We start from the raw sequence: 22,947 nt of genomic DNA on the forward strand, positions 1-22,947 counted from the left end.
CTATAAATTCTAGTTAAGACCAACATCGTTCATCAGAGAACTGTCAGTTTAATAACTCCCCCTCAACACCATTATATCACTATAATGATCTGTCACCAGGGTCTTCAAACCATCAAGAGGCTGGCAGGGCAGCGGGAGGAGGCAGGAGCAGCCCATTTACCCTATGGCATGTCTTTCCAAGAGGCGCTGAACCGGCATGGAGAGTTTTCCCAGGAAGCGCTTGATGATTGGTCGGCTCTTTGCAAACTTGTCTTTCACTTCTATTTCCAGGACGTCCGTGGGCAGGGAGACAAAGCTGAATTGCTGCAACAGAGGAAAAGCACACAACATGAAGCTGGTGGCTGGGACATAACACACAATCCCTAGTGGCTTATTGACATGTGTAAGTCTCTGGCTTTTCAGAGGACAGGAACAGTCCTTGGACCCCAAGGCACAGGCCTGCATCATAAAAAGAGTTTGGCCACAAAGCAGGCAGGTGAAAGCATCCCATAGGGACCCTGTAATGCTGCAGAATCAGGCTTGGAGGATGCACAAATTTCATTTATTCATGTCATGGTAGCATCCAGACACTCTACGCAAGGCTTGCCAGTGGTAAGGACCATCTACAGAAATGTAATGAACTCTGCCCTAGCAAACATTATTGACCTAAAGTCATTGCACAGATTATGTTTGGGTTTTTTTTCCCTTTTCTTCCCCACACAAGTTCTAAAAACTTTAAAGAGTTGCATGCATGTACAACTGAACTGGCAGCCTGAAGAGATGTTTAGTCAGCATTTCCCTCCCCGTGAACTTCGTCTGTCTTTCATTTGACTGGCTACTTGTGGTTCTTCATCTGTGAGGTGCACCTCTAGTAACTGAGACGTGGGGATCTAGTGAGGTGAAGGACACAAAATCACAGTTTTCAGACATGTCTTGAAATGTCTCCCTCTCCCTCTCTTGCTCATCCATGCCCCAACTCAAAAAGGAAAAACTCTGAAAATCCTGTTTGTCTGGACTGATCTCCTGACCTGGTTCACAGCATAGTCTCACAAAGAGCTAAACCAGAAGGTAAGACATGGCACAGGCTACTGGAACAAAGATACTGGGGAAGACAGGAATGGCATCATCTACACCTGTCATTGTCACCAAGTGCCTAGAAGCCTGTGGCCATCATCTCAGCCCATCTAGTTTTGAAAACATCTACTTTGTTTGAAAGTAATGTTTCAGTAAGGTTTTAGAGACTGTGTGCACACAAACCTGAGGTAGGAACAAGCAAGGTGGTGTTTTAGGTTGCAGGAGCAAGGAAGTCTATGTATAAAGCTTCCAAGCATGTGACCATTAGGGTACCTGGAGATGTCAGATCTCCCCACAGGGAAAGCAATTCCTATTTGGGAATAATGGTGAAAAGTAAATATATTAGATAACTTGGCCTTGCTTGCTCCTAGACTGGCTAAATTCAGTACAGACTTGGAGCCAGTGAGACAGGTTACTGAATCATTTTCCCAAACAGATCTGCTACAAGTAGAATATCATCGATCGAAAAAAGCAGTAGTAGGAAAACTGTAAGACTGCTGTTCACCTAACTGAAAGGTCAGTATTGAACAGGAAGACAACTTCTGTAGTAAGTGAATATTGAGATGGATGAAAGGATTTTCTAGCTTTCCTGCTGCCAAAACCAATCTTCACAACAGCTTCATGCTCTGGGTTATCTAGGCCTGGAGTTAAGCCCTAAATTGCTTGCTCTATTCAATCATGATCTAATTTTCAGAAATGCTTAGTTCAAACAGCTTCAAGTGAAACCAATATGAGTTGGATATGTGGTTAACCAGGTCCTGCAAAAATGCAAAGAATCAGAGAAACACAATTCAAATAACAGTGGAAGTGTTATGTTCTTCTCATTTTCTTCTACAACTTTGCAACAGGTTCCGAAGAAGATAAACTCAAAGGGGAGAACATTAATGCCCCATGTATATTAAAAGTTGCCTTATAAAAATAAGTTGCATTACCATTACTGTTTCACCTGCTAAAAACCTTGGGTAACTGCCACTTCACGACAATTAGAAGGAAAACAGAAGAGAAGAATTAACTTCTTACTAAATGAGTTATTGTAGCATACAGCAATTTGCCATTTAATGAGTTCTCCATTATTATGCTGTTGATATTGTAAAAAAGTCTCTGGGGTAGAGCATGCACACACACAGGTAAAGAATGAACTGTTCATAAGTGGAAAATAAACTATCAGTTAATCATTTGCACCTTCCTGTGTCACTAATATTATGTCTTGTGGTACAACTCTGAAGCAAATCAGAATCTGCACAGACATTTGTTTTCATAGTATCAGGTGGAATCAAGCCTGATAGTTCCTTCCTTGCACATGGACATTCTCCAGAGTAATTATCAGCATCTGAGAAGAGAGTAAGGATTCATGGAGCAAGGAGTGCTGGAATCAGCCAAGGGAAAGGTCCTTTTCTCCTTCAACAGCTGTGCCCCTCAGACACACAACCACTGGGACATTCCACATTGTTTGTAAAATGAAACTGTGTTCTGACTTCATCACCTGCCAACCATGTTGCGTTTGGGGATACATGAGACTGCCCTGGGACCAGCTCCTGGTCCATGAGGACAGTTCCCAAATGCTGCTTCTGGGAAAATGTTCTGAAGCATAAGAACAGCAGCAGCTTGGAAACACAATTAGGCCTTTAAGACCAGAAGTGTCCTGTGGCAGAGCACAAAGATTTTGTCATTTGGAAACAACTGCAGTTTGAGATCAAAAGTGAACTCAGTGAAATGGGTTTAGAGACAGCTTGTGAAATAGCAATAATTGTACATAATTCAGATTTCCCTTATCTAAGCACTTGCTCTGCTGTTGTTCTCACCTAGTTTAATCCTTAATGGGTAAGATCTTTCTAAGGCAATCCCTGCTTGTGGGTGCCTCAGGCTCAGCCATCCACACTGAAAAGCCCAAAGAAATTCTTGTTTTCACCTTCTTTTCCAGCAAGTGCCTTAGCCATAAAGCATCAGCTGCACTTACACTGTTCAAAGCTTTGACCTTTACTATCTTATCTATCTGGAAAACAAAGGACTCTGTGTTTCATGGTCTTCTCCAATATGCCTAACATAACAGAGTAGTAATATATTACTGCTGGTAAAAATTACATCCTTTTCTTGCCTAATATTTGCCAATTGTCACACAGCAAAGAGCAGTTTGTGGAAAAGGTCAGTGAGAGCTTCATGGCTAGGTTAAGAAAAAAAAAGGAAAAAGGAAGAAAAAAAGGAAGAAAAAAAGGAAGAAAAAAAGGAAGAAAAAAGGAAGAAAAAAGGAAGAAAAAAGGAAGGAAAAATGGGAAAAAAAGAAGGAAAAAAAAAAAAAGGCATTGTTGATGAATTCTGCAGTACCCTTGCATTCACATTCAGCAATGTTATGATTACTAATTCATCCCAAGGAGGGCAGAGAAAAAGAGGCTACAAGATCACAATAGATATAAAAATTCACTTCAGAATCTGGAATGTTTGATGTGGCTTCTTCCACATCCCCACAAACACCAGCACCAGTAACCAAAAGTGCTGCATTTTTAAGAATAAGTCTGCTGCCATTTTTTGATGTTACTATTACAGTTTTTACTGTAACTCTTCCATTATTTGGAACTTATTACCACAACTCTTAGTGTTACAGAATTAACTCAAGACATTAAGATTTCATATTAAAAAGAAGTATAATATCATGGTTGGAGAGAAAAATAAGAAGACAAAAACTTCAGTACAATGAGCCCAAATATATTAATGTAGAAAGACTTTTGATTTTTCTGATTGTCATTCCTTGAAGCCAGATTCTTGTATGTTATATATACTCTGCAAGACCAGTCAAGAACTTCATGGAACCTGCTGGAATCCAAAGAGACTAAAGTTTACACTGAGACTGCTAGAAGGGTGTCCTGAAGTTTACATAAGTGGGCTTTTTTCACAGTCAAAGAACAAAGTGAAAATACAGTTTCTGGTGTTTTTTAAATTCTGATGCCCTGATTTATCTTTTTCAAATGGTTTAGCCTCTCCAGCTGTCCAGAGGTCCACCAATCTTGACAACAGCTACATGGATGTGGTTTGTGACTTTGTCTGAGGTTTTCTTTGTACTTTAATTAAAAAAACTTTCAAATAAAGTACTGGATTTCAACAGAGGTACAAACTCATCTACCAAAACAGCTATAGCTTCAAGGCTAAAGCCCCGCCTAAGGAAGAAACTTTGTCTAATGACCAACTTTGTATTTATTTGGATAACAGCAAGAAAGAGGACACCTGGGTAGAACAACCCATAATAACTGTAGGTGTTGCAATAGAACATGATGTTTTTACTTTCTCCACAACCAAAATTCATATATATTCATAATATAAAACACTGGGGAAAAGAAACTCCTACAAGGTGTCAATAGACCCAAAATTTATAGTTGATGTACAGCAGTTGGTGAATGAATGGGTAACAAACAAGAAGTTACATCTCTGTTCTTTGATTAGCCCAAACCACTAATTGCCTACAGCGTTGCATTAGTCACGGTGCATTACCCTGCATACCACATCGACGACTGCTTCGTACAAAACGACTCTTAGAACTTGAGATGATACATGACACAGCACACTCCACAGAGGAACTGCCAGACTGCCTCAACAAAATGCCAAGAAATTACAGTTATGAGCAACCTGTTTCTCACAGGGTGCCTGGCCTGAGAAATGGTCTCAGACCTCGTTTTGTCCATGTAGTGTACCAGCTGTCCCCTTGTCTAATCCTTACCATCTAGGGATGAGTGGGCTCCTCTTTATGGGTTAGATGTAGGTAAGTGGAGATCATGGACACCCTCACAGTGAGGACTACTACTGGAAGGACATGGTGGTCAATGAGCTGCTCCTGTGTCTGGTCTGGAAGAATCCCAGACTGGAAAACCCCCAGAGTTAGGGGCTTTGGAAGAGAGCACAGGGAAGCTCCAAGTGCTGAGCTCCAGAGGGCAAGACCTTTTTAATTTCCTCTAGAAATGTATTAGGACTGTTAGAAGAAATGGTTATCTTCAGGTATATTCCTAAAAGGAAGTTATGAGCACAATGTTTGAACACAAGGATTAGTATACTGGGGGAAAATAGCATATATCATGGGCAGTGGTAAGGAGACCTTGAAGAAGCTGACATTTCCTGATCCCTGGGATACATTGGCCATGTCTATACTAGAAAGACATGTGGTACTATGTGAGTGGATCTGGGAAGCAGAGCAGCTCCAAATTACCACATCCAGACATGCTGTGGGGGTTTTACCATGAAGCAAGCACAGGCTGGTGCCCTGGACCAAAGTCCCATTATGGTCTGAGAAGCGTTAGGTGCACTCCTGAAGCACATCTCTTGGCTTACTTTCCATTGAGACTAATTCTGTTCATGCACTTGAAGATGGCCAAGTGGTGTCTTTAGTGAGGAAATTTGCTTCGAAACTGCTCTCTTGAATGGCACAAAAATACTATTGTAGATGGACCCATTGAATCATTAAGAAACACAATTTATAGAGCAAGTTAGTATTTGTATTCTTTTACCCAGCAGCTTCTTAAATTATTTCCTTTTTAGTGTGTTTTTAGAAGGAGATAGACTTGCTCTAGAAGAAAAGCCTAATTTTACCCCACTGTTTTACCCCACTTTAGTTATTTTTCAATGCCTGTTCCACTTGTTATAATGGCAGGAGATCCAGTGATTGCTTTGTTCCTACATGTTTAATGAAAAGAGGCCGTAGGACAGGAGAGAGAGGCCCTATTAACTCCTCACTAAAAGGAAAGCTGCAGCATTATCCAATATCTTATTAGACACTGAAGAGTCTGTTCCAGGCATGGCATCAAAATGCAACAGCCAAAGGAAAAGCTTTATTTGATATTTCCTCAGGCATCAAAAATCAGCATGTCATAATTAATTATTTCCATAGAAATATAGAGAAGGAAGGGACAGGGACGAGCAAAAGTGACATCACGGAAAGAACCGCCTCAGCAGATTAAGTCTTCCTGGGCTAAGCAGTGTATCATCAGCAGATGGATAGATCACAGTGATCAGGTCTCAATAACACTATTGAGGAAGCTGTTGAACAGGGCATGTCCATTAGCATCAATTAGACAAGTTAAGTGCAAGTCAAGACATTTTAAAAAAGTCAGTATAATAACTGGCGAAAAGTAGATAAATTAATACATTGGTGACAGGAAGAATTAGGCTTTTGATCTGGAGTTGAATAAGCAAGAGAATTTAAAAAGAAAATTTATTTGTGATATCCATCACGACACAGGGATGATACAAGCAGAAGTAAACCTTAAAAGGTTGTAAATTACATGTGATGGAAGAAGACAAATCTAGTCTTTCAGCTGATTATTTCATTAGTGGGTTTTTCGTTTCAAATACTCCAGTGAAACAATTACACTCTTAATGCACTCACCACTCTCCCTGTGTATTATCCTGTTCCCCATTCAGCATATCACTGCTGCTCCACACAGCATTACTCACAGGAACGACTGGATAAGCTCATGGGGAATTCCATTTTCTTAAACTAACCATGGTACTCCTCAATGACAATACAAAATACTGCAGAGTCTCTCTTGGAGACAGTCTTGGAATTCAGCAGTGACTGTGGGGTGCCAGATCCAATGTTGTACCTTATCCTGGCATGGCACAATGCTGTGGGTTTTGTTCCTGGAGTAAAAGAGGTGTGCATAAATGTGTGGTGCTGTTCTAAAGCTTGATTCAATCCTTTCTACTGAACTCCTTCAGTGTTGGATAGGCCCTGCAGCAAACTGGCATCCTGGATTTCTCCTTCAGATTCACTGCCTCTCTATACTGGAAACAAGGAACAAAAATAGTCCTTCCTGTCTACTTCATGTATTCCACAACATTCAGAGTTACTAGTTAATAGGCTCATCATGAATTCTCTCTGATGGCTTAGATAGTTTTGCAAAATGTCTTTGACTTCATTGATGGCACATTTCAGCTCTAAGATATGAGAAATTTAAAAGAGCTTCTGGATAAATCGAGTGCAAACACTGCTTAAAGAGTCAAGGTTTTTCCATCTCTCACATATTGTCCACAAATTTATTAGCATAGACTGAAAATGTAACAGATTAGCAAGACTGGCAGCCTTCTACATGCAGAAGTTAGAAGTAAAATGTGTTGCTAGAAAAAGAACATTTTTTTAAAAAAATATAGACAATTTCTCCACACCATAACCCATTCCTGAAGAAACTGAAGTTGTCTGGGGCTTTCACACTTCAATCACTCCCAAAAGCAGCTGTAAATCACAGCTTTTATGTGCAGTCAAACTACGATTTACACTTTACCTGGCCATGTGTGCAGAAATGTTACACAGTGAAGCTACCACCCACAAGGCTTCACTCACTCTCAGTGACACCTTTGGCAAAACTCACACTGAATTCAGGATCTGGATTTCACTGCCATCATATTGGATCTACACTTAGGTAGAAAGGCCTCCAAGTTTCTGCAGCAGATTCTTTTTTATTTGCTAGTAGAGGGGGTGAAAAGGGTTATCCAAGTTAAACAATGAAGAAGTAGCCCAATCAGTGTGACGTTCCTGTTGCTTTTTAAATTTTGGACTTCTGGGGAAATCACACTATGAGTCTGTGAGGCCATGGTAGGACTGCCAGCATCTAGTGCTCTAAATATTAGATCAAAATGAGATCAAATATTACCTGCTTTACTTTAAATTCATACTGTTGATTCAATGATGTTAAAGCATCTTTAATGGTTTAACTTTGTTCTGGGAAAATTCACCTTTGATCAAGTATCCACTGCTTGATTTGTGCTATGTCAGGTAGCACCCATCATAGCAGCCAACACAACCCCCCAAGAGAAGCAGAGAGGTGATCTGAAGAGACGGGTTACACGGGAATTTATTCCAGTGCAGGATTTCTGAAAGGTTGTGGGTTATCTGAGGTGCAGAGTGTACAAGTTACACACGGGAAAACGCTGTAACACTCTTTATCAGCTCTGACACATTAACCACTATTTGTTAAGTGCTCTTGCAACAGAGTACTGAACACATCAATTAATTCACCAGTGAAAAGCAGCTGTCTTCAGAGAGATAAAGCAGCCACCCAAACGCCTGTTTTGGGCCCCAGCTATAGTTCAGCAATGTTTGTAAAGGCTGAGGCACAGAAACAAACAGTGAAGCTGCAGGCAGTTGAGACCATTTTTATCCTGTGCTGGGCTCCCCCATTATGGCAATCTGCTCTTCCAGAGCTAGAGTTATTAGAGTTGAAAGTCAATGAGCCATTTAACAGATGACAATTCCTACTACCTTAAAAATGCTGGATGGTTGCAACAGTCAGTTTTTATAGTCATCTCACTGGCCGTTCCTCGAGGCTCTCTAGCCACTCACTAGTAAATGACCAAAAACTGAAGAAGCAGTTAGCTCAAACTGTCACAGCTATGAAAGAAATACCATAAATATGTCTAAGGGAAAGTCCAGAGGCTTGAAGTATCTTTTTCTGCAAAACCATCAAGAGAATTTCATAACCAGTTGGAGGTATGTGAACTACTTTTTACACCACGTTGCTTTGTTGCTCATGATCCTAAATGATCTCTATTGCTTGTCTGAACCATCTATCACTTTACTGCTTGCTGGCAAATTACATCTTCTTAAAGGAGCTTCTTACAAGGAATGTCACAGCAGACATATTGTCTGAATAGAAAAAAAAATGGGAATAGTATAATTATTTTTCTAATATCAGTATCAGAAGAGATATAATCAACATTCATCTTTCTCAATTCTACTGGATGAAGATTTGTGACGTGGGCACTTCCTTCTCAGATTTGCTTTGCACTTTACCTCAAACCAGCATGCTAGGACAACTCACACACTACTCTCCCTGCAACTGCATCAATGGCCAAAGCAATGTCTGCTTAACCTAGGGGTTCAGAGTCAAGCTCTCCAGTGGCATGTGGTTTCCAGGAACTCACCTCACTTAACAGTACAGATGTTGCAGAAGAACGAACCAGTTTGAAAGTAGAGCCAGGAGTAAGAAAACAAGCAGGACCACTAGCTTGGATTCAGCAACAAAATCTCTGTCTGAAGACACTTGCTATGATTTTTATTTTCTGCAGCTGCCTGCTTCTCCTCATTGACCCTTTAGAGGCCTGGGCACCATCAATAGCTAGTGTGGATCTCTCCTGAGGCACTCACCACTTGTCATAGTTATACACAGCAATAATAAGTGCTTTGGCTGAGCAGAATCTGATCTTATGTTTCTGTGAGCACATGAAAACATATAGAAATAGAACAAAATGATGCTTCTCACGAGCAGAAGATACCACCTGGGCTTTAACCTGTCTCAGTGAACAATTCTCAGTGTGAGGGCTCTTTCATCTCATGCACAGCCCTGCTGCAAGTGTCACATGCTACCTCTGGATTAGTAAGAAATTTCCATTCCCTTATGCCCTCTTGTACAAAGTATTGCAAAATAGAGAAACGGAAGAATAGCTTTAAGTCATGATAATTTGTGCTGAGTGAAATGAAGATGATGATCATCAATATTACATGAGACAGATGAAAAATTGCCTGAGGTATGGTGCTCCCAGAGTGTTCCTATAATGCAGGTAGTTACTATGCAAATAGAACAACCTGGTAAGTGTACAAGGGGAAATACAAGAAAGAATTAATGTAAGTAAATGACTTATCTCCCAGTCTGTTGGGCTTTACTTCGGTGCTGAAGGCCCTCCAAAACTAAGCCAATTCTTTCACTTCTCAATTTGCTCAAGGGGAAGCAAGAATATAAAGATCCAAGTTTGCAGCTAGTTCTATAGTTTTGTTTCTGTGTTCCAGATTTTTTCAACTCCAGCAGCCAAAGCAAATCAGATATGTCATTCAAGTTAAAAAACAAACAAACAAATAAAAAAAACCAACCCAACAAACATCTGGCTTCTGTTGACATGTAGTGACAGCACCATAGGAAAGAATCAGCCTTCTGAAATAACATATTGCTGAATTTTTTTTTTTTAAAAAACACTAGTGGCTGATTTGTTTAATAAAATGCTTATGATTCCTCAACATTTTCCATTTCATACATTCACATGTATCAGAGAAAAGGGTGAAGAGAAGAACAGCTACCACCACAATTCAGCAACAGTTTGCAGTCTTCCTTCTCCCCTTGTCCCATAAAAGGACAAAGTTGAAGAAAATCAAGCCTAAGGTCTTCTGTGCAATAGAAACCAGCGTAGGTTTTTGGTAACAAAACAAAGTCTTCAGACTGGCTGACGTGCACAGACTGCATGAGAAATGCCTGCAGTTAAACATCTCGATATCAGCTGCAGAGAATGCAGGAGGAGAACACGCTGAGTGACAGCTCTGCTGTTTCAGACTCCTTTGCCAGCACAGGCTGACAGCAGGCAGGGAGAAGCAGCGTGCTCGCACGCGAGCAGGAAGAGCAGGGGGCTGGACAGAGAAGCTGGAAGCCAGCTGTGCTCTTTTGCTTTCTGATGTCCATAATTAGGCCATTTCATTGTTTCTCCTTTGTTTGCTGCCAAATTCCACTGGAAAAGAAATGTCAGCCCACAAATTCAGCCATCCCGCACGGCCTGAGGAGAAGACACCCTTGGTATTTTATCAGGGTCACATTCTTACTCTTTGGTTATTATATCCTCCAGCAGTGCAAAAGGACCTTGAAAGGAGAACAAGTTACGTTGGGTAGGGGTTGTCTTTGTTGAGAGAAGACTTCTGACCAGTGCCAAGTGCTTCTAAAAAGCCTATTTTAGCCTCCACCAGCACAGCTGTGACATCCCCTAAGGACAGACAGCCTGTGTGCCTCCTCAGCAGTTAACTCAGAATGGTGGGACCACATTCATATGCTGTGTCCTCCTCTGAGTGTCAGCTCCTGGCAACCACACTTGCTGCCAGCTCCCAGAGTCACACATACTGAGTGTGGCACATCACCAGCAAGCGTCCCCTCCCTGCTGTGTCTCACACACTTGACTGCAAGATCTCTGCCAACTCCCCTGCCCTCCATGTCAGTGCCAGCTCCTCAGCTTGACCTGGCACCCCTCAACCAGGTATATCTGATTCCGGGAGCCACAGAGAAGTCACGTCTTGGTGGATGCCTCATGACAGGGACTTCCACTTAATTATTAAGTCCTTTTAGAAGGTGTTTTTCTCAGACTGGTTTTGAGGTTGTCCCCCCCTCACCTCTGACATATAACTTCAGCCACGTAGGCTTACCTGTCACATAGTGTGATGTGGTACCTAGTTTCTTGACCATTTTCCTCCAGGTGTGAGTATTCCATGACATTTCTGCTGTCTTTTTCCCCTACTCACACTTTCATGCCTACACACTTTGACCTAATTATCCCTAAACTACTTGAACATTTGCATTTTAATTTGAACAGATCTATTCAGCCTATTTATTTACTTTTACTCTTTCCTGCAGCAGAGGTATTGGTATGACAGAGAATGCCAGTAAATCACACCCATTATGTCAGGCTCCTTTAATTCCAAAGAGATTCCATATTCTTTGCTGCCTGTTGTCATTTTGCATGTAATTTAAAAACAGCAGGCAGCAATTGAACTCTCAGATCTCATTAATACCTACTAAGCCATTCCAACAAGATGCAGCAGACTAGAGAGTATTTCTTCAAGGTGATGGGCAAATGTGCCAAACCTGCCTTTAATTTATATTGCCACTGATACTTTTCAATCACATAGATTCTTTTTATTTGCATGCCACACTTGTTCCACTTTACATAATGTCTCCCCTCTGTGTAAGAACACTATGACAACCTAGCAGCAGCTTTTCACACTATCCAAGTTTATTTTTCAATTCTGTTTTATGCCTGCCTTCAATAATTAACAACTTCATAAATTACATCCGCAAACTACAACCCATACTGAAAGTTTTAATGTATCATTTATCTTTGTAGCTAATTAAGCCTTTTGCATTAAGACAAGAAGTCATGATATATATCAAGCACAGTTAGGTCAACAACCATTTAGCCCAGAAAGAAATTTAAAAAAAAAAAAAAAAGAAAAAAAAAAAGAAGATGATGAAGAAAAAGAAGAGAGATACTGCTACAGTCATTTCCATGTTTTAAGCAAAGTCTCAGCTCAACACTCCAACTGCTTACCTCTCCTTGCCAGATTGGGTTAACAGTATTACACATGATCTTAGATCTCTTCTCCTGTCCATGATGAGGAAGTGCTGGGAAGATGCTGTGTTTTCCAGGCTGGATGGAAATCTTCAGATAAGGATCTGGATTGAAGAACATTCCTTTCTTCAGACCAAAAGCCTGGAAATCTGAAGGAAGGTAAAAAAACTGATTATTTTTCACATTTGAGGTAGCTATCTGGGATGCTAAGAAAAGTATATGGGAAACTGGTAAGGAATTCAAATAATATGGCAGGGATATGAAATACCTCACTATGTTTTTGTGAGGTAATGTAAAACCAAATTGTAATGGTCTTGTGATTTAGGATTTGCAAATGATTATATGATGAAATTGCAAATTTTACAACGAGATTGTGCAAAATTATCTGGATTCTAAATCAGTATTTATGCAACTTAAATTGACCTGATAGAGGCAGGACTACTCTGAAAAAAGAGACCCATTCATTTAACCCCATAGACACAGCATTTGGTATCCAATGTATGTCACTTCTTCCAGGTAACCATTTTATCTTTCTACAAATCTTAACTTTTGGACCACTTTTTCTACATGAGAAGTGATTTTACATTTTTTCCATTCTAAAATGTTTTGTTCCCTGTGTGGGTTAACTTTACTTGTAGTAACTTAGGAAAACTCTTGTATACGATATCCAAACTTCAAGCAGGGCTTTCAAGCTGCAGAACTCCCAGGGAGTGTAATATAAGTTGTGCAGACAAAAAAATCCTCGGGCACTTATTTCAAAATTTACTCATAATGTTGTGAAGAAAGACACAAAGTCCTTTAGTATTTGTCTTGTGAATCCAATTAAATGCAAACCAATCTACTGGTATATTGTTAATTTGGGCTCAACAGCTACAAACAAGAGCCTCTGCCTCTCTCTTTTTCCAGATGCATTTCTAAGGTGTTGTGGTTTTTTTTCTTTTTTTTTTTTTTTTTTGTTTGTTTGTTTGGTTTGGTTTGTTTGGTTGCTTTTTTTTGTTGTTGTTGTTTGGTTGTTTTTTTTTTTTTTAATACAAGCACTTATTCCTATTAGCAAGTTCAGTACCTAACTTGTTTTCCATCATTCTTTGCAACAAGATTCTCCTCCTCTGTTTAAAGCTTTATTTCACATAGGGTATAAGGAGTGAACTGCATTCTGCTTACTTTATCTTGCTGTTTTGAAGAGATCCAAAGTATTAGTCAGGATAGTTTCCAAAACTGCTTAGATGTATATCTAAACATTTGCTTTAAGCACATGTTTTTTCTGTTCGGCAGGTTCTGAAAACGATTTTCACAGTCTTTTAATTCTGTTCTGATTAAAATCCTAATTATTGTGGCAGAATACATGGAAGACCATGTAAAACCCTCCAGGCAAATGTTTTTGGATGAATCTGAAAATCATACACGTTTCACACCAACATCAGCATTTTTTCCAGAAAACAAGAACAGAAATAGGACTCACCCAGTGGTATTTTGCTTCCTTAACATACAGTAATAGCCAACACAACAAAATGAGCCAGTTAAAAAGAACTGGTTCTTTTTTTTTTTGTGTGTGTGTGTTTGGTTTTAATCATGCATTCCAGCACACAATTAATTCTGCAGATACTCAAAAGCTGTTGGACAGATGGTACTGAAACAGACAGTATTTTAAGTACCTCCTTCTTGTGATATTCTTTAACAATTAACAAAAACCAAAGGATATCAATACTAATAGCTTATTGAAAATGCTTTTCTGACAGTATGTACTGCCACAGTCCTAGCAATGCTAATACACAAAGAAAATTACCTGGTTCAACTTGGTAACACTGAATTTTTTTTTCTGAGTGTACAATCTCTATGTAACCAGCACGTATCTCATCTATCAGCCTGCTGAAATCCTATATGGCAAACTCTTTTGCTTTGGAAGTTGTACTGTTAGAAACACATTCCAGAAATAGAAACCAAGATTGCAAAAGCACTATGAATGACAAGGCCCAGCAGTGTAATAGTGTCAGGCTGCAAACATGTAAGAGGGAAGGAAGACCTCCGGGACCTTATTTTCTTCCTCTCTGATGTTTCCTCCAAAGATTCTGAAACTGAAATATTTATTGCTGTATATGTTTCTGTTTTTTTTTCTTCAAAGAGAGAGCTCACTACCTTTGGGTACCACTGTGCAAAGAAATGGTCTATTGATAGACAGAAAAGAAAATAAGTAGCTCTCAATTATGTATACTTATATATTATGTATCATAAAGAGCATACGTATTACAATGACCTACCAGCTTCTCTCCAGTTCTGGGAATTGAGCATAGCCATGAAGGTGAAGGTACTCCTAACCTTAGTTAGTAGTCTAATTTTATTATTTGGATGAGAAAAAATAGTTTAGCTAAGCATACAACAGGAAATTTTATTTCATTTTTTTGCTTAAACTGCATAATACAACAAATTGTGTAAAAATGTCAGTTAGAACCTTCAAATTTTAATGTACAAAGCGTGCATAGGGGCAGCAGAAATAGCTTTCTCAAGGAAAATCATCCGAGTTATACTTACATATCTCACCACATATTCTCAGAAGTGTGAAAAACAGAGCATCAAAAATTCAAAAGCTCTGAATAAAGCTACAGGGGCATCTGCAGACATGAAGAAGTCCATTAATTCCAAGTGGAACATACAGACGCTGTTACCTGACGTAACCAAAGGCTCAAGTACTCTCTTAGCATTGCTGTGTAACACCCCAACAGAAAAAATCTCAGTTATTCTGCTTCCCTAAATGAAAATATTTCTCTCTTATCTGTGTTGTCTTCAGAAAAAGGTTCTGAAGGTATTGAACTTCAGCAATAGCTTGAGCTTAACTGAATTTAAATCTTTGGTGAAACCAGTGAATTTCTGAAGGCTTGGATGTGCCTTGCTGTACACTATAGTTTTACAGTATATTTCTTGGAAGTATACAACGAAATGCTACCAGGATAAATCATCTGTGCTTTGCAAAGGTATATTTTCATCCAGCCTCCTTAAAAAAAAAAGTTTTATTAATACACCATATATCAGTTTTCCACACTTCAGCAACAACGAGGTTATATACATTTAACACTTCAATAATGTCAGGCCATCTCTCATGAAAAATGACAGAAGAAAGGAATCCAGGTGGAGACACAGCAAACACAGCCCCTTTCACTGCTGCAGATTTTCAGTAGCTGTAAGTGTACGTACCCTAATCCTGCTAGGCTCACTTCATCATAGAAAAATGGCTTATACTAACTGCTGCCCCCACGTGAACTATTAGTTTGTTCAGATTTCAGGGCTTTGCTTCCATATATGCTGATCCCTGGGTGTATGGATGAGATCTGAGAAAGCTTTGCTCTAGGTCGCTTGCAGGCATGGAGCTAAGGTGGGACACAGACCTCCCTGTTTGCCTTTTAAAGGATCATTCTGCAAATCATTTTCCGTGGAGGCTCTAGGTTGCTTGCAGGCATGGAGCATCTGTCCCCAAGGTGGGACACAGACCTCCCTGTTTGCCTTTTAAAGGATCATTCTGCAAATCATTTTCCGTGGAGCACCACAGACTCTAGGGCCCTGATGACTGGTCAGTGATGGAGGTTCTGTTTTGTGGCAATCTGGAAACACTAAACTAGGTGGAGATACCAATTCCAAGAGACACAGCTCAAACACAGCTGTGTTTCACCACGTTCGGTTTTGCCTGAATACAAGTGATTAAGCTTTCAACAGGTCAGGGGAGAAGAATAATTTGGGTTTGTGGGTCACATCTTGTCATGCTCGGCAAGGAGATTCTCTGATGGTAACAATCAGCAAAACTACCACAGAGATGGCATTTCAGTTCCCTGCAGACACAGCAAGGTACCAGTCCAGTCCTACGCTCCATGTAGGAGTAGGGCAGAAAAGTATGAAGAATCAGAGCAAGCACCAGAATCTGGAGGATTCTGTTTTCTAAATTAATTACATTTATTCTGGTCATCAAGCTATCAGTAGTAAGTTAAAGAAGGTAGAAACTGTTCTGCCCAAGAGATGAGAAGCTTTTGCTGACAGCTGTGGAAAAACCTTCCTAGGAACTCCCAAGGCTAGTCTGTGCAGTTTAAAAATTTGTCTCAAGATGACTGAGTCCACCCATTCTCTTGATGGTGCATATTTTACTTCACTGAAGCAGTCTACAAACTTTTTAGTAGACTACACAGACTGTAGAAGTAGTCTACAAATTTTACTTCACAGAGGCTACAAACTAGCAGAGGGGTCAAAGACTAATGAGTAGTGGAGCTACTTGTTTTGAGAAACTAATATTAATATTCTAATACAGGTAGCAAATTCCTTCCAACAGAGGACAATAAGTACCAAACGTCCTTCATGTTTCCAAGCACCATCCAACTGATGACAACAGATGTCTTGCAGCTAGCTATATTGACACTTGTGGGAGAGAAAGTCCCAAAAATCCTACGGTCATCTCACTAAATTCACATTTTTCTTTTTTAACATACTAGCCTCATGTTTTCAGAACCATGAAATGTTCATACATATTCCTCATGAGCCACATGACCCTGTGAGAAGATGAAGACATACTGAGTTTTGCCAGACTTGCCTAGAACACAACTAAAAGCATAACTAATGAAGTAATGCAAAGTTACCAGGACACTATAAAGACCAAAGGGTCAATGAAAAGACCAGAGTCCTTTTAGATTGTGATTTAGCCTGAGGAATACCAAAATGAAATGTATTTTATGATCTGCTCATTAATGGCAGAAAGTCAAACCACTGTCATCTTCATCATCAAGGCACAATAAACCATCTTCATAATCCATCACCACAAGAAAGTTGCTAAATAGGCTGTCAATGAACAGCTCCAGCATTTCCCTTCAGTTTTCCTTTGTAAATTACCAAAGAGCTGTCAGCTCAGGTTCTGACACTGAAAAAAACCCCAAAACCCTCCAACAGGACAGGCTGATTATCAATGAGGTGAGGTAATTTCCAGGGTGGTAATATGCCAGTGTTTCTTTTGTAAACTGCACTTCACAGAGCTTGACCAGAACAAGTAGGATCTATCTCAGAGGGTAGCAGTTCATATACTGAGCTGAGTTAACTAAGACATAGCGATGGCTTCAAAGAAGGAACAGCAAAACTCTGCTTGCTCAAGATTCAACAGGAGGCAGGTAAGTACTGCCTCTCAGCTATGTGCTTTTGAAACAATAGAAATTACTTCCACTACTAGTAGTGAAATAATCTTTCAACAGAAAGAGCGCAGCAATATTATGTTGGCTTGGAAATGCCAAATTTGATTCATGCAGCAGCATATGATACTAAAATTTATGGTAAGCAAAGTAAGCACAGATCCATAGAAGTATTGCAGTTGGCATTAAATTTCAAGAAGCAAATATTAAGGAATTTTTAAAATCAAACAGTAATGTGCAGTGATAGAAAGTCTTAAAAATTCAACAGAGCAAAATAACAAGATCTAAAAAAAAGAAATTATTAAGTGGAACAGATAAGCCAAAACATTTCTGTCATATAAGGCTCTCAGGCAAAACATTAAAAGCAGTGGAAAAGAAGAGAAAATAATTTTTCTAGCTGGAAATGCTACAAGGGAAAATGAAAGGGATTGTTAGTTGTGTAAGAAAGAGGCAGCGAAGGTATCAGGAAGAAAATAGGTGTCTTACTAAATGGAGTAAGGAAATTATTCAAAATGGCTGAAAGACAGGCTACCTTTGTAACTGTCTTCATCAAGAAGGAAAACACAGAAGGTGGCTGAACAGCTAATGGGAACAGTGACCACAGCAAGGGGGAGTTTTTACCACTGCAAACAATTAATCAGTAGAGCCAAGTACCAGCTCTTGGTGCCCTCAGACCAGACTACAGCCCTGTCTGCAAGGTGCGTCTAAGTCAAGCCAGACAAAGCTCCACACCATGGAGCAAGGTGGTCTGTGTTACACAGGATAATGGAGCAGTTGCATTCAGAGCCTTTTGAGGCCTCTCAAACTGTTTGTCTAGAGCATTGCAGTACTTTGTAGGTACAAATGTGCTAGAGGTGGTAGAAATCACCTCAACTTTGCACAAGCTCTGACAGTTAAGAAAAAAGTTGACCGATTAGCAACTGAGGTTTATAAAGAATACATCTGGAGTGTGTCCAAAGAAGGGCAAAGAAGCTGGTGAAGGGCCTGGGGAACAAGTCTTCTGAGTAGTGGCTGAGGGAACTGGGTTTGTTCAGCCTAAAGAATAGAAGGCTGAGAGGAGACCTAATCATCCTCTACAACTACCTGAAAGGAGCTTGTAAAGAGGTGGGGGTCAGTCTCTTCTCCCAAGTAACAAGTGATAGGACAAGAGGAAATGGCCTCAAGTTGTGCCAGGGGAGGTTTACGCTGGATATTAGGAAAAACTTCTTCACTGTGAGGGTTGTCAAGCACAGGAACAGGCTGCCCAGGGAGGTGGTGGAGTCACCATACCTGGAGGTATTTAAAACATGTGTAGGTGAGGTGTTTAAGGACATGGTTTAGTGGTGAGCTTGGTACTGTTAGGTTAATTGTTGGACTTGATGGTCTTAAAGTTCTTTTCCAACCAAAATGATTCTATGATTCTACAATCTTGGCAAGTTAGCTTGAGTTGGGGAGGGCAGAAAAAGAGCAAGGTTTATAGCAATGTTAAACAAAGAAAATATAGTGATTAGAACTCCTGTTCTAAAGTCAGTTACTAGGATTTTTAAAAATGGTTGGAAGATAAAGCATATTATATATTTACATTCTGATCAAGCATTTCATGGTAACTACCATTGTGAAAAATGACCCTTAGTGGACCTAACACTATTTTCAGTTGTGATTTATACTCTGACTTCCATAAACTGACAACTGATATTAGCTGAATGTCTGGTCTGAAAGCCACACAAAAATAACTAACATTTCTCAGAGAGCTGTGATGAGGATAGATGCCTAAACGTTTGTGAAATACTCAGATCTTCTGGTCATTTGGTCTGCAAGAACACTTATAAATAAAGGTGTGCAAACACATGAGATACATGAGATACTAAACAAGTTATGTGAAATATTGAAAAACTTGAATAAAGTTATTTGATGGGACATATAGCTAGGAGGCAGATCATGCAAACCTCATGATAACACTTTCTAAATATAAGAGCCAACAGAATGGCTTCAAGGGCTCTCAGCAAATGAGTTCTACTGCTGCTAAACCATGAACTTCCCATGAAGTGCTGGTACGTCTTGGGCAGCTTGGCACATTTCTTCTTTCTCTACCTCATGCAAGAGGCTCTGACACCTCCAGCCGCCTTAATTGAAGTGTGACATTCACTGGAAACATCGGACAAGCAAAAAGCTGGAAAGTAAACCCAGAGTGACTGCAGAGCTTTCCTTCCAGACTGCATTTCATCTAGTTAAATTAGCCTTACAGTACTTCTCTTGGTATTTTAAATAATGAAAGCTATAATAATACAGTCATTATATAACTGATTAAGAAGCTTAATCATGGAAAATCATCTTTTTTGAGATCACTGTTGCTAATGAACCTACTCATCTGAACTAACCTTTCTCTGGACCAACTTCCAGTTTCCAAAGAAAACAAGCCTCCTACTGATGTAATGCAAACTCTCAGCTCTCTCTCTTCTCAAGAAGCTAGTGATCTCCTTTTGCCTTGAAGCATCAGTTCATCCTTTTTTCTTTGACATTTTGATTGAATCCAGAATTTTTTTCTCAGGCAAAACTTCCAGTGAAACCAGTTGGATTTTATCCAAGCATGTACTCAATAAAACTACAGAAAGAATAAAGCACTTTGTCACCAAGTTTTAGAAGGAAACTGCTTTGGCGTAGTTGATTTTAACATAGGGTCTTACTGGAGTGTCTAGGCAGTAAAGCAAACAACACAAGTCATCTGTAATGGACTATTGTTGTCCAGCATTTATTGGGATTTGGCCTACTTGGGAGATTTTTCACTCCCATTCTAATATTTTTTTTTTTCTTTTTAAAACTGATATAGTAGAAAACATAGATCTTCTTGCATTCTTTAGATGATAAACTGCTTACGTCACGATGGCTCTGTGTTGGTGCAGCACCTAACACTGTGGTCAGTCAGACTATGGACTTATGGGTTCTGTTTTGTTTTGTTTTGCTTTGTTTTTAATTGCAACTAAATCAACCATATTTTGGAAATCTAAGTTTTAAGTCATAACACTGAAGGTGACAGTATACCAAAATACAGATATTGAAAAGGAGAAGTCTACATGAGCTGAAAGAACTTATGACAATAGAGAAGCTATTGCTGTGATAATAGTGCAGTGGAAAGGTTCCTTCTGATGTCTCTGGAAGGCCTGGTTTAATTTGCATTTTATTAGCTACCATAAGAGATATAAGAACAGTAGTAATTTTGCTTTGAGAAACATAACAACATTTTATTGCTGTCATTGACTAAGTAAGAAGGTAAATAAATCCTTTTGATGTGTTAATCTGTTTATTTCAGAAAGACTCAAATTGAGCTATTTGATACCAAAGATTTTTGACAGAATAATTGTGAACTCAAAGCCTTCCAAATACCTGGCTGTGATGATTCTGTTAATATGGATGTGATAGAAATGTAAATGAATTGCTTGGGAACCACTAGATTAAGATGTCCCAAGTGTATTGCGAGGCATGGTCTTTGCATACTTTGAATCAAGCTGTAAATTAGGTAGTTTAGTTTATAAAAGGGCCCACTGAGACAACATTATTTAGCAGTCTCACAGATTATTACTCCTGACATCTCCTGGTCTACAAGGCCAAAGAATCTGAGAGAATGAAAAAATGTTACTAATTCTGGGCAAGATTTTCTGTGTAAGATCATTTAAGTACATTAAAAAGAAAACCCCGGCCTCTACTTCCTTTTTTCTGTTGAGCTAAACCCATGGTCTTAACAAATTAATATGACTGGGTGGGTGTTCAGCGTCCAATCCAGGGAAAAAAAACCAAAAGATGTGTTAAAAAAGCCCTCTCTAACATCAGTCTAACCTGCCTTGTAGCATGTATAACCTCTCAGGAACGACACTGGCCACCCAGTTTGGAAAAGCACTGACTTTCACACTTAATATTAAAGAGATATGGAAGTCATAGTTGACTTTAACACAACTTAGAGGCAAGCTTAAACTAAATCATAGGGACAAACCAATCATATAATGCAATGTTTATCCAAGAGCAGGACTTCATACAGGAAGGTCTATGCTTGCAAAAATTTTGAACTAGGGCAACCCTTTTTTTTCTCTGTATTACTTCCTCAAAGAATTTCCAAGTCAAGTTTGTCATCTTTGTCTTCCAAGAGCTTAAAAAGATAAAAAGCAAGTAGCAAACATAAAACTGCAAAATGAGAACCTTGTTCACAGTTTCTCTCTTTTGACAAAGATATTTCTATTACAGAAGTGATTTACAGATTGTTTTTACCAAAGCCAGATCAAATGGTCCGTAGCTGCTTCATGGAACTGTATCAAGCCTTTAAAACCTGCAGCGACATGCCAAGCAATGAGGCTGAACACTCTTCAGAAAATTTAGAGGAGTGACAGCAGCCAAGTAATGAGTCTCAGGAAGTCTAAGAGCCACTGGTGAGCAATACAGACACCTTGTACACCATGGCAAATGGACCTGCCTCATGTCTAGACCAAGACTATGGAACATGGTCCCCAAGAAATGAGAACTACCACAACTCACATTTTGCTGTGTAAGTGAAGTACATGCCTTTGACCTTGCTCTCTCTGACTGACATAAATAGCACCACATTTAAACATAAACAGGAAAACCTACCGTAGCCCCCACAACCTTGCTTGAACAAGACACTTCGGCACATAACTTCTGTTGATGGAAGAGACTGTGGCAATAATCATAGGTATTAATTCTTTCTCAGAATCACTTCTGGAGCAACAGGCAAAAACCCCATGCATCAATATATACATATGTAAACACACCTGTATACACATGTACATGAAAGGTATTAGTAACTTCCTCTCTGGGCTTAAAACTTCCACATCAGCAGTGACTTACCTGACAATGAAAAACTTATCAGTCTCCGACTGCCTTGTCCCTGGATTGATTCTTCATTGGTGATGCTTTTAAAAATCTGCTGTAAAAAAAATAATGGTGAGAGAGAGTAGGTCTCCATCAACTCTTGAACAGATAAATTGCTTCATAAGTCTTTTTTACAGGTTCTTAGTTTTACAACTTAATAATCAGTTAGACGACCATTAATCAAAACAACATTTTTATTCAGGTAATAATTTAACCACTAGTGGCCTAAGTCATCCCTTTCTGGAGGCTTTTCCTTAAGAAAACAGAATGACACAAAAATACTACTGTAATGTTAATACAACAGTTCCTCACCCAAAAAAAGGAATTGCTTATTAAACTGGAGATAAAAGTAGCACATAAGAATGGAGATATGGCTCTCAACTCTAAGAGCTTTTGGTTTTTTAACTTCTTATTACTAGCATAGAAAATATTTTTCATAAAGTTTATTGCATGCATGTGAGAAAGACATTCCAGATCTTACTAATATCCTGTGCTAAAACCAGCTATGAATTATGGTATCAATAAGCATTGAGAGTGATCTGGAAAAAAAAAAAAATTAATCAACAGATGATCCTTTGCACTCCACAGTTCAGGTTTTAATGTCAGTCTTTGGTTCAGCAAGGTTATTGGTGGGCTCCTGTCCTGCCAATTAGGACCCAGGCTACCTTCTGGCTATGATCAGAACAGGGAAGCAAGAAGACTTCTGAGTCAGTGCCTGGGGCACCAGTACGAACCCACCATCCACAGTTTTCACTGTTATTTCCCTGAGTGGGGCAGAGGAGATACTGTTGGGACTCAGGCTGCAGGTTCAGCCGGA

At 39.5% G+C, this 22,947-nt stretch overlaps 1 protein-coding gene across 1 annotated transcript in view; it reads right to left on the bottom strand.

The window, feature by feature from the left end:
* Positions 1 to 22,947, bottom strand: part of HECW1 (HECT, C2 and WW domain containing E3 ubiquitin protein ligase 1) — a 129,373-nt gene that overhangs the window by 75,590 nt on the left and 30,836 nt on the right. Inside the window, exons 3-5 of the mRNA XM_008940528.1 lie at positions 22,107 to 22,182; positions 12,106 to 12,275; positions 161 to 303 (exon numbers count right to left, since the gene is read on the bottom strand). Of these exons, the coding sequence (XP_008938776.1) occupies positions 161 to 303; positions 12,106 to 12,275; positions 22,107 to 22,182 (389 nt within the window). The remainder of the gene's footprint in view (positions 1 to 160; positions 304 to 12,105; positions 12,276 to 22,106; positions 22,183 to 22,947) is intronic.

The sequence above is a fragment of the Merops nubicus genome, unplaced genomic scaffold (assembly GCF_000691845.1).
Source record: "Merops nubicus isolate BGI_N331 unplaced genomic scaffold, ASM69184v1 scaffold18785, whole genome shotgun sequence".
Taxonomy (NCBI): Eukaryota; Metazoa; Chordata; class Aves; order Coraciiformes; family Meropidae; genus Merops; species Merops nubicus.